The 12,637-nt window shown below is 41.3% G+C and overlaps 1 protein-coding gene across 1 annotated transcript in view; it reads right to left on the bottom strand.

Annotated features, from left to right (window-relative positions):
* Positions 1-12,637, bottom strand: part of ITGA9 (integrin subunit alpha 9) — a 212,313-nt gene that overhangs the window by 12,254 nt on the left and 187,422 nt on the right. Inside the window, exon 27 of the mRNA XM_065752710.1 lies at positions 4,112-4,231. Within this exon, the coding sequence (XP_065608782.1) occupies positions 4,112-4,231 (120 nt within the window). The remainder of the gene's footprint in view (positions 1-4,111; positions 4,232-12,637) is intronic.

Genomic DNA, 12,637 nt, shown 5'->3' with positions numbered 1-12,637 from the left:
CCAGGAAAGGATAGGGTTTGGCACAAGGACAAGACAGGAAATAGCAATTAGCTTCTGCCACCTGAGCTGTAGATATAATGGAAAGAATAGGTCTTCAAAAGGCTTGTAATACAAGATACATAGAATGGCAAAGAATAAGAGCAGGTTTAGGCTTTCTTTTTTCCCCCTCTACTGGAAAACAGTAAACTGTATGTTTTGGCCCACTGTATGAAGGCATAATGTTTGAGGCCCTAAGAAAGAGAAAGTGACTCCTTCCAAAAAGGGGAAAACAGCAGTTCCTACTACACAGATGAATTTAAAGTTAGCCTTGGTTAGCTTCAGATATTTCCTAAATGCTCAAACAGTACTTGAGGCAATGACAAATACTACATGCAGAGGAATGCAAGTGTTCAAAGACACTTGTACAATCACAGAAAAAAGTATAAAAGGCTCATCAAAGCAGTAACCCCAAATACACCTTTAACAAAATTGCTTAGGTTGTTCTGGCCTTTTTTTCTTAAAACTTTTTTCTTAAAACAAAGGAACTTCACAGTTCATTAGAAACAAAACCAAAAACAACCACCTTTGTATTTCAATGCTTCTCCCCTTAAAGACATGCCAGTAAACAGTGGCATCCACACACTACGGCCTCTGCCTAAGTGAGGATTTCACAAGATTGGCATATATCAGGACTCAAGTTCCTCAACAGAACAAGTCCATTTGAAGACTGGACAAACTGTAAGCTCACTCAATGAAGAATTGTCTTCACAGTATTTCTCCTACAAGTTACAGAAAGTCATCTAACTTCCATTTTAAGGCAAAGAGCAAATAGAGATAGGTCTAGCACATAGGTAGACATCCTGAAGAGCAGGAACCCCTTTGATAATCAAAAAAACAATGTATGTATATGGGTACTATTCTGCTTGTCTTTCTCCTGTTTGCAATCCTGCCAAAAATCCACGGTTTAGAGCAGAAGAATGTCTTATAATGTAAGGGACACCTAGAACGTTCATAACATTAGCTCTTTGTCCTAGGAGCCCAAAAGCTGCAGAACAGTACTAGAATCTCCTCTTATATGAATCAGATGCTACATACAACAGGTACAGGCTCAATTCAGAAATAAACTTAATACCTATATGATTTAGTTTAAATAGAAGTCCAGCTCCTGTATTAAACAAATTACAGGGGAAAAAAAAAAGTGTTACTGCAATGAATACAGAATCTCTGTTTTGCAAATCACTTCCACCACTGGCTCCGCATATTACTGCTGCCCAGACATCCACTCTGGTACTCACTAACACTTCAACCCCTTGACATCCTCTGAGCACAAATCATTTCTTTCAGTGCACTTAGGCTAAAACAATACGGATTGAATGATTCACTCTATTATTCAAGCCACTTCCAAGACAGCACTCCTATTTTTATATTTGTGTTATAGTAGAATATTTATTGTGTCATAATATATATGTTTCAGTTTTTCATTTGCCAATTCTCTGATTTACAGGTGCATTAATCCACCAACTCTGAACAGGTTCTTGTTCCCATGTATGGCTGCAGTCCTAACTGTTGAGGGAGCAGGGCATGAGACAGCAGTCCCCAAAATAATCTAGCCTTGATCATCTTTCCCTTCTGAATCGGCCCATGCTTATGAAACCCTGAGTTCATTCAGCGCATGGGTAGTTGCCCTGAAGCAAAGCAGACTCCTCCCATGCTCTACTCTCCACAAGCATCCAGAGGCCACCAAAGAGATGCAAGCCAATCTCTGTGGATAAAAAGCAAAATGAATTGTTGTTGGCATCAGCATAAGAGCCCCTCTAGCTCCTCTCATGGATGGGAGACCAAGGATGACACATGAGCAAGGAGAATGAGATGTGCTAAAGACAAAGCAGCAGGAGCAGGAACTCACCCCCGTGGATGCCTGTACAAAGGCATCCAGGGCAGATAACAGGATATAGCCAAAAGGGTTGGGAGTAGAACTGGGCTCTCTAATAAAATATGCAAAAATGAGGTAACTCTTGCCAGTCTGCATTATGCATGGCATCTCTTGGAAGACAGAGAAAGCTGCTCAGTCCCTCTGAATCTGTATGCAGTTAAACCAGAGGAAATGTGGTGTCTACATGATCTATTAAAATAAACAAGCAGAGAAGCAATACCAGTCAAATATCAATCAAGCTCATGCTATGCATATGAATAAATAAGCTTTCAGTGAAGTAAAATAAACAGGCATTTAACATTAATTCTATTGACACAGGCCCCTAGACTGTGCAATTTCTGATCTGCAAATAATGAAATGATTACCATCTCATCTTACTGTACTCACAGTAACTTCATTCTGACTCAAAGTAGGATTTAGGGCTGAAATTTCCCTGAGAGCTCATTCCTGCTAACGCCATTAATTCAAGCAATATGTATCGTGAAATGTTTACACGTTTTGTAATATTTTTCTGTAACTGGAAGTAGCTCCTCAATCTGTCTGCAGAATGTTGCTGTGTTTAACTTGCCTGCTGTATTGTGACACTTGTGGTCACTTTCCTCATGTGTACTTGAATGATCCCAATAAAATTCAAGAAGGCTGAAGTTTCAAGACTATGCCAGAAAACCAAATACTGTATACATTTTATACATTGGTATAGACCAACAAGTGAACTTGTGTCAGATTCTTGTGAAGCCTCAAGGGTTGATCTGCTTCTCTCACCTTGCACATTTTCTAACAGCTCACTAAGTAGCTTCGTATCTTCAGGAAACTAGCAATATGAAATGAGTCACAGAAGTATCATCAGCAGTAAGTCCTCCTTCAAAAATATCACCAGAATGCAAACCCCGAATGTCATCCAACTCACATTTTTCTATTCTCATGATTATTCTGACATCTTAACTATATTTTTTATTATCTTCACTTTTTGCCACAGAAAGCAAAAGTATTTCCCATATATCAGAAAAAACAGAATTTATAAGAATGTATGGTCAAACATTGTTTTCCAACTGAAAACCACAGTCTATTTTGACCTGGCAGTATCAGCATAAAAATCTTCACAGCTGACCATAAAAATGCTTAAAATCTATAATCCACATAAAATCTATATAATGCTATGAAGCAGATGTACAGTCTATAATGTAGTTACACAAACACTTGTACTGCCAGAATCTCATTGCAAGTTTTTGGCCAAGGTCTGTAAATCCCTTTTACAGCCTTGCAAGAGAGAGATGTCCTTGTGCAGCCTAGTGTGGCCTCTAGTCCCCACACAGCCACTGAGCAGTACATGTGCTACAGTACATGTGCTACTCAGCAGTGTGAGGCAGGCTACTGGCCCTTCACCAAGGGAAGCAAACTCGGGTTGGACTTGTTCCCATGTGTGCATTCAAGATTTACTTCTCTCAAAGACAGTCCCTGACCTTGACTGTGGCCTTTGAAATTTATGGATTGGTAAAAGGGAACAGAGGAATGAAAACACTTGAAGTTCCTAACCCTTCTTAGTTACCCACACCAGATGGCTGCTGCTGACTGTCAGCAGCAGCCCAGTGTTACTACATAACAGTGTCTGGGTACAAGAATTATATCTTATCAAAGATGGTGTCAAGCCTGGCTTTTAACAGGTCCTGGTGCCTTTTGTTCAGGTGACACTACTCAACTGGAATTCTACAGCTTTTCTTCCTGAATGTTGCTCTTTCCCAGGCCTTTACCTCTTGAAAACAGTGGCCACCAAGTGGCATTTGCAACACATTCACCTAATCTTTTAGTTGGTCCAGAAAAATTGACCTGATCTTCAAAAGATCCTTTTAGAAATCAGCGAATCTCAGGCATCAGAAAACCATATAAATGTACCATGTATCTAAGTGCGAGAGAGTAGGTTTTCGGAGGGATTCTCCTTCATCCTGAGACAGTAGTAGAGGTTGTATTTTTAAATAGCCAAGCCTAGAGAATCCATTTTTCCACATCTTCTCTACAACACGAGTCTTTCCCCATCCCTCATAAAAACCTCAATATGAAAGTATTCTTGTTGGCTGAACAACTTCCTGTAATGGACTGGGCAATTACTTAATTCCTTCAGCAAATGGACATTAAATGCACAGAAAAAATAAAGCTTTTTTCCTGGGATCATCCTCAATCTTTATGTCGCATCTGTTACCTTACCTTCCATAAGAGCACAGCCAACAACAGGAAGATGAGAATTCCCACCAGCAAACTGATGGCAATGATCCATCCAACAACATACCCACGAGGCTCCAGATTGTGTAAAGCTTCAAAGACCACCTACAAAGCAATTAGAAAAAGATCTTTTTATGATTGGAAGCTGTATTGCTTTCTCTTGTACTCATCTTATGAAATACATTGCATGGTGGCCTGACTGATCATATTTAATCTGTCAAACAAGTATGGAATGTGCTCTTAATTTCATGCTTTCCGTCTACTTTTTTTTTCTTTTTTCTTTTTTTTTTCAAGGGATTGAAAACTTCAAGTGGAATCTGAGTAGTCATACGATATCGGCTCCCACTAAGGATGAAGAATATCAGCTCCCACTCAAAAATAACCCTTACCTTGCCAGCTCCTCCATCTAATTCTAGACTGGAAGCTTCCTCTAGTGCTAAGCCACCAAAAGTGCACCAAGTTTTGCAAGAAAACCAGAAGTCCCAGTGGAAGGGACTATGTTGACATCCTGCATTATTTGTCTTACTTAACATGTTTCCAACTCCACAGGACACTCTAATACTTCAATGAAACACTCATTATACTGAGTTTGTTACCTTTTCTTCACAGAAAAAAATGTGTCTATTTGCATATATTCCTACTGAAAATGGACAGCTCCTACTGTGCTTCACAAGACACATTGTGGGAAAGAGGGAAGGGTGCATGCAATCATAGTCTCTTCTGGGAACACCTGCAGTTCTCTCCTTTTGTATAGCATATATGGCATAGAAATAGATCCTATAAAGTGCCTTGCTTAACTGCCTGCTTTAAGAAGAAAATGGGAATGAATTATATCAAATGTAAACACAGGGAATTTCCAGTCTCTTGTTTCTCCTCAGTGATGGCTACTTCGTTAAATTTTGCAACTAAATATCCAGCAAATATGGATAGGTAGCCTTTTTAAAGGTTGCACGTTTGCTTTATCTAGCTTTGGTTTGGTTTAGAAAGTAAAGAAGTCAATTTTCCTCCACAATTCACAAACCATTTTCATCATCTTTGCTTAAAAATGCCCAAACCCTTTCACAGATAGTAATTGCTAAATCAATCTTTCATAGTTAAAAATTGTTAATCAATCAAATAAATAAAACATTTGTAGCTAAAATTGTGCAAAAATCAAGAAATTAGTATTAGATACACTTAAGCAACTCCAGATCACTCATCATAAAAGACCCATGAAATGCAATCACTCATTGGTGACGCTGTTCAAACAGCACTGTGTATGAGACAACGTATTAGAAATAGTGTATCAGAAATAGTGTAGCCAGCAGGAGCAGGGAGGTGATCATCCCCCTGTACTCAGCTCTGGTACGGCTGCACCTCGAGTACTGTGTTCAGTTTTGGGCCCCTCACTACAAGAAGGACATTGAGGCCCTGGAGCGTGTTCAGAGAAGGGCAACAAAACTGGTGAGGGGTCTGGAGCACAAGTCTTATGAGGAGCAGCTGAGTGAGCTGGGATTGTTTAGTCTGGAGAAGAGGAGGCTCAGAGGAGACCTTATTGCACTCTACCACTTCCTGAAGGGGGGTTGTGGTGAGGAGGGGGTGGGCTTCTTCTCCCTGATAAATAATGACAGGACGAGAGGGAATGGCCACAAGTTGCGCCGGGGAAGATTTAGATTAGACCTGAGGAAACATTTTTTTTCTGAAAGAGTGGTCAGGCACTGGAATGGCCTGCCTAGGGAGGTGGTTGAGGCACCGTCCCTAGCGCTGTTCAAGAAGCATTTAGATGAGGTGCTAAGGGATTTGATTTAGTAGTTTAGTGGGTAGGGATGGTGATAGGAGGATGGTTGGATTAGATGATCTTGTAGGTCCTTTCCAACCTAATGCATCTATGAACCTATGAACCTATGAGACAGCAAAAGGAAGTAATAACATGCAAGCCTTATGCACGCTCCACCCATGCACTAAGAAAAGGCTGGAACATGGGTCTAAGTTCTCCACCCTTAAAGGTTTCCAAGGCTCAGGCAAAAACATGGAAGTCATGAACTGGTGTAGCAAAGAGCCCTGATTTGAGAGGGGAAACAAGACAGGATGACCTCTCAGGGATTCTTTAAAGGACATTTCTTTGTTTCCATAAGGATAGCCAGCCTCAGTGAACAGCCACAAAAATTGTAGGCACAGATGAGAGAAAATCACAAGTGGATAGGTCTGTATTTTGTCATGGTGCTCCCATAAATAAATAAACAATCCTTCATCTCAGTTTCACAGACTAATTCTGATTAACACCACAATTCTGGAGGTGGAATTTGAATACAGCTGATTCACATGCACTGTTTTTCTTTGTGTCAATGAGATACTATCAGGCATTTGATGGCAACAAGACATGAAAACATAACAAATAGTTAGGAATTATGGTATAAAAAGATAGCATTTTCCAAAGATCTTCCCATAACTAGTATCAAAATAGCTCAAAATAGCTCTTGACCATGGACTAGTTCTCTGAGAAAAAGAATAATGTCAGCACTTCATACATCAGCACAAAGCCTTTGTCAGGCTTTTTAAGATATCTCACTGAACAGAGAAAGTTTCCTGGGAAGCAGAGTTTCCCTCAGAGCCAAGACTCATGCAAGGGAAATATCAGACAGAAAGATCAAAGAGAAATCTTGTGCCTTCCTCGGATTTCTGAGCCAGTTTGTAAAGATGATCTGCAGTGGCAGACCATTTCTCATGGAAGCTATGGGTAGCATCCATCTTTAAGGGACAAGTCAGATGACTAGATTTATGATGATAAAACACTAATGTTATTTTCTTTAGGATTCTAAAAGGAAGAGAAAAAACTCTTAACATACTAGGTATTGCCATCTTTAATGAAAGGAGACTTTTAAGCAGTCACTGGATGCAAGATGATGTGGTGCTTTCTCTTCACTACTTGGGAGATTAAATGTTCATTTAAAACAATCTCCAGCAAAGCAGAAATCATGCTGCCTAAAGACAGAGTAAGGAATAGTTGCAGAGGTCAAATCATACATCACCTCTACGGTTTGAAGGTAAAATAGCTTTGTTGTACTCACAGTTCACAGCCATAACTCAAGCAGTCGTAACTAAGATAGTATAGAGTAACAACAACTTATCCATTTACTTTCTTCTACTAGTCTGGAATCAATTGGAAAGCATAGAAAAAAATACCCTGATCACAGCTTTGTGGTTTGGAAAGGAGCAGGGATGTGGTATATGTTATGTCCTAATCCAACTCAAGCCTTCAAAAACTGAATGCATTAATATCCAGTCACAGCCAAGAGTTTTGGTTAAGAAACAAACAAAACAAAACTACTGGGAATAAAAATAAAAATAAGAGAAAAACCACAAACTTTGAGCCCCCATCAGTCTATACTGGGCAGAGAGTGTACACCACACACTCAAAGTGTCAGTAGGGAATCAGTACAGCAAGCAGTGGAAGGGAAGGAAGCAAGATATCCCAACTGGGAAGCTGAAGGCAGAAGGCAGTGTTTCTAAACAGAAACTTAACAGCCACTGTCTGCCACAGGACATATGGACCACCACACAATCCAGGAAAGCAAACCCTGAGTGAACATTGGCCTCCTCAGCAACGCAGCCTCTGCAGCGCAGCCAACAAGGCGCAGAGCACAAGGCAGTCCTTGGCCTAGTGCACCTCCCACAGTCACAGCTGATAGAGAAGACAGGAGTAATAAAAGTGACTGATGCAGAAAATAAGGCTTTAGGATCACACGATATCCCAAGGTGGAAGGAGCCCACACGAATCATCAAATCCAAATTCTCGTTCCACGCGGGACCACACAAAATTCAAACCCTGTGTTTGAGAAGTCAGCTTGAACTCCTTGCAGCTTGAAACCATGACCTAGGCTCCCCAGAGCCAGTCCCATGAGTACTACCCTCTGGTGCAGCCCCTGTCCCTAACCCCCAGCTGTCCCTCCCCTGACACAGCTCCATTCCATCCCCTCGGGTCCTATCGCTGTCACACAGAGCAGAGCTCAGCATTGCCCTCTGCTCCCTGTGAGAGCTGCAGCTGCCATCAGGCCTCCCCTCAGCTCCTCTGCTCTGCACTCAGCAAACCAAGGGATCTCAGCTGCTCCTCATACACCTTACTCTCCAGACCCATCCTCCTTTGAGTGCTCTCTCAGTTTTATGTTCTTCTTATATTGTAGCACCCAAACTGCATGCAGTGCTGGAGGTGAGGCTGCACAGCATAGAGCACAGCGGGACAGCCACTTTCATTACTGTGCTGGCAGCGTGGGCCTGATGCACAACCCTGGGTATGTCTGGCTCTTTGGGTTGCCAGGGCACACTGCTGACTCAAATTCAACCTGATGCCAACCAGAACCTCCAGGTTCCTTTCCACAGGGAAGCTCTCCTGCCTCTTATCCTCTGTATATGTGTCCTGGGTTGCACCACCACAGGTGCAGAATTTGGCATTTTCTCTTGTACAACTTCATGCACTCAGTAGCTGCTCAGCCCTCACATTTGTCAATAACTCTCTGCAATGCCTCTCTGCCCTTGACGAAGTCAACAGCTCCTCCAATTTAGTGTTGTCTTCAAACTTAGCATACACTTTGATACTGCATCCAGACACCATCTGCAGACCAAGCCTTTCTTTGACAGATGAAGCACACTTGATCCTGGAGAGAGGGGTGTGACTTAAAAGGCTTAAAGAACATCATTGCTTTTGTTAGCTTGCCTTACAAATCTCTAAAATATCCAATAAATGCATAGGAATCAAAGAGGAATTGCACATCTCTTATTTATGACATCAGTAAAACACACTTTGTGCCTTTTTCTAGTTGCAACTATGGAGCAGACCCCGGGAGATTGCTGACACTGCAGAGCACCACCTGGGTACACAGCTATTGCCTTGCAGAAGCCATGCTCTTGAAATCATGGAGCATTTGCAATAAATGGCGACAAACTAGGTTTTGATTGTTATTTTCATTTGTTGACATTGTTTGGGAAACCAGAAGGGGATCACACAAGGAAAGCAAGGCCTAGGTGAGGACTGATCTTCTTTAAATACAGTTTTATTTCCTTCTTGACTGAAATTCAAACACACATGGCTCTGTGCAGGAGCAGCAGCAAATGATGGTCAGTGACACCTGCTCTGGCTGCTCTGGCCTTGGGTGCCACACAGAAATGTCTCTGTGATGGCACATGGGTTTCATGGTGACATTTGAGCATCTCTCAATGGAACTCTCAGAGGGTTCTGTTGGATTTCACTTGACAGCTGGCAGGGCGAAGACTGGCTCATTGCAGAAATACCTTTAAATGAGAACTTCTGTCAAACTGAGACAAAAAAAAAAAATTAAAATTGAGCCACCTGAATCAGAAACACGTTCTGTTTCTGAGCCAGAGAAGCTGGCTGGGTCCTCATGTTCCCATTCTCCTGATCCTCCAGGAGAAAATCAAGGAGCAAATTGGGATGCTGCTGCAGCATGGATAAAGGAAGAAAATAATTCAGTAACTTTTTCTGATGAAGAAGAAATCAAATGTTTGCCTCACACTCCTTCTAAGGAGAGCAAAGCCAGCATCTTCTCAGCCCCCAGCTTTCCACAGAAACTCTGTGGTTGAAAGTGAGCAATTTAAGATAATTTAGTGGGGTCATTATAGAAACTGCACTGTCATTGATGAAGAAAGGTTTATGCTTGAAGTACAGGAAAGGACCTTCAAGAGTTTCAGATTGAAAAGATGGAAAGCTTAGTTTACCAACTTAATCAGTATGGATTCACCAGATTAAATGTGACTGCAAAAGTTCTCCTGAATTTCCAGCAGAGGAAATTTTGCTGCGAATAGGAAAATACGTAATTTATTCCGCACATAAATTAATTCTCACAAGATTCTGGTGGGAGGAATAGAGGTTCCAAGAAAATAAGCCTTGGTAACAGAGGAGATGAGGATGACAGTAAATGTTCTGATTTTCATTTATTTCTGTGGTTGCTTCTGGGTACTTCAGAGATATCATTGCTGAGTAGAAATGAGTATAAAATAGATTTGGATTATATCTGAGTTTGAATCCAAAAAAAAAAAAAATAGGATATATGATATGATTAGTCTATTTATTTCAATATATAGTCAGTCTAAGCTATAATATTAAACTGACAGAATGACCTTTTTAATACCTATGTTTGTCTTTAGCAATTAAGTCTTATTTCCTGTATCATGCTGCCTTTCAGTCCCGAACTAATAGCAACTAATTATTTTCCTATGAATTTTTCAGTTACTCTTCTGCTCTTACCCATGGTTCCAGAGAGATGATCCACAACTGTTTGAACACTGCTAGCAAAGAGTTGCTCTGAGGTGATGAGAGGTGGCTGCCCCTGCCTTGCAGGAAGACCTGAATGAGAGCCACCTGAGGAGCAGACCAGATGCTCAGCCCATGCACTGAGCGGTTGCTGGGTCACACAGGAGCCTGCTGGCAGTGCCAAAGGAAGAAGGTGCAAAGACAGCAGCCCCCACCATTCAAGTGCCCTAAGAAAGCCACCACCCAAGCTGGTGCCACTCCAACCCTGCCAGAGCCTGCTACGGCAGGGAAACATGTCAGTCTCTGGCCCCCTCCCTGCTGCCACTGAGCAGCAGCCACACCTTGGCTGCCACTTCTGCTCCTCCACCTCACATGGGACTCAGGTTTACAACCAGCCCAGCACAGCAGGAGCTTCTCCTGCACTCCCAGGCACCACAGCAGCAGGCTCCTTGGGCCCTCCTTACCTCATCCCACAGCCATGCTGACAGCAGCCATATCAATGGCACCTGACAGACAGCCCCATACTGCCCCACTTGCACCTACAGCTCTCACTGGGCACATGCAAGGGATGGGCCAGCACCCTAGTGTGGGACTTGTAGCTATTTTTTGATAGCATGCATGTCACAAATTAAGTCTAAAGATTTAAAAAGCATACTGATATACAAACTTCCTTAATGCTTTCAAGTTCTCCAACAAAATTCAGTAACAAGATCTTACTTGATTTGCATATTTTTTCCCCAAAAAAACAAAACCTAAACAACAGAGAAAAAGAAAAGCAAAAGCTATAACTACACTTCAATAACTTCACTTTTTCTCCACTAGAGACATGAATTGCAGGTCATTCCCAGTTAAAAAAAAAAGTAAAGAGAGAGTGCCACCACTGTTAGCCTATTGATTCTGTAAAATAATACTGAATCATTAATTAGGAAATGATAGCAGTGTCAGCAATGGTGACATATAGAAACTGATAAAAAGGGATAAAACATCCCAAAATTATAACCAGGAAGCATAAAGTTACATGCAATTAAAGAAATCTTTGCACAAGTAGATTAATAGGCCTAGCAGCAATTGAGAGAGTGTGATGGGGGCAGCAGATGTCTGGTCTGGGAAAAACATGTGCAGTGGTCATAAAACATGAAGAGGATTATAGACTTGTTTTCACATTGACCAGATGCCAGGAAAAGGCCATGAAAAACATAGCAGACTTGATGATGTATTAAGAACTTTAGTTCTTAACATATCTGTCTTCTGCACTTCATGCTGTACTTATGGGAAGCTGAGGAGGTACCTTCGTTTGCCATACAGCTGTAAGTAAGTAGTTCAATTGTCAAACAAGTTTTATGGAATGTAATTGACCATTAGCAGAGAGCTGCACCCTACCACTGACCTCTGAAACATTGGATGAGTATGGACAAGGGCAACTTCTACCTGTGTCAATCACTTGTTATATTTTGAGTTGTTATATTCTGATCTTAATGAAAAAATTTAAAGGATTTTTTTTTTGGTGCCCTACTTCCATAAAGAAGGTAGGAAAGAATTTAAAAACAATTGAGCAAGAATTCCACGAATACCTTAACTTCATACAGTGCTCAGATCCTTAGAAAAACAGGGACATACTGATACACTGGGACTCAAAAAAACAAGAAACATAGCTCAGCAGAATTTGGTTAGAAATGAGTAATGCATTTCTCTTTGCTTATCCAAACTAAATAATACTTATGCACTTGTATCATGAGGCCCAGAACCATGAAAGCCATGCTGAGCACACAGAAGGTGAACCCTCTACTATTTGACCACTGCAGTTTTGTGGAACTTATTTTGGTTTCGCCTCAAATGTTCAAAAGAAGGAAGCTAAACCTGGTCTTGTAGAAATGTAGGTCACTTCAAAAGTAATGCCTCCCATTTACTTTCATGGAAACTACAGCAGATAGAAAGAGCACAACAACACTATGTGATACAGTAAATTCTCAGTTACAAAATACTCTTTTTTAACTTAGTCATCACCATTAGCTATGTGGTTTTGCCAGCAGTGAACAAGAGTGCTGGTAAAATTCTGCAGCAGTGGAGGTGACCCACTGTTACTGTTGCCATAGCCCCCAACACCTCACTGCGCTCACATCCACTGTCTGGTCTCCATAAACACTCAGCAAGCACTAATGTCAGTGGGTGCAATTTTTTTCTGCTTTGAAGAACTCCATGACACACTTTTGCTTCAGATTCACTTCCATATCATTTGGTCATTCACTTCTATCTGTCTCATGGCAACA

Source organism: Cyrtonyx montezumae, unplaced genomic scaffold (assembly GCF_038088225.1).
Source record: "Cyrtonyx montezumae isolate F1298 unplaced genomic scaffold, pur_monq_1.0 scaffold_8, whole genome shotgun sequence".
Taxonomy (NCBI): Eukaryota; Metazoa; Chordata; class Aves; order Galliformes; family Odontophoridae; genus Cyrtonyx; species Cyrtonyx montezumae.
The sequence above is the reverse complement of the archived record's forward strand: the minus strand, read 5'-3'. Positions and strand labels throughout refer to the sequence as shown.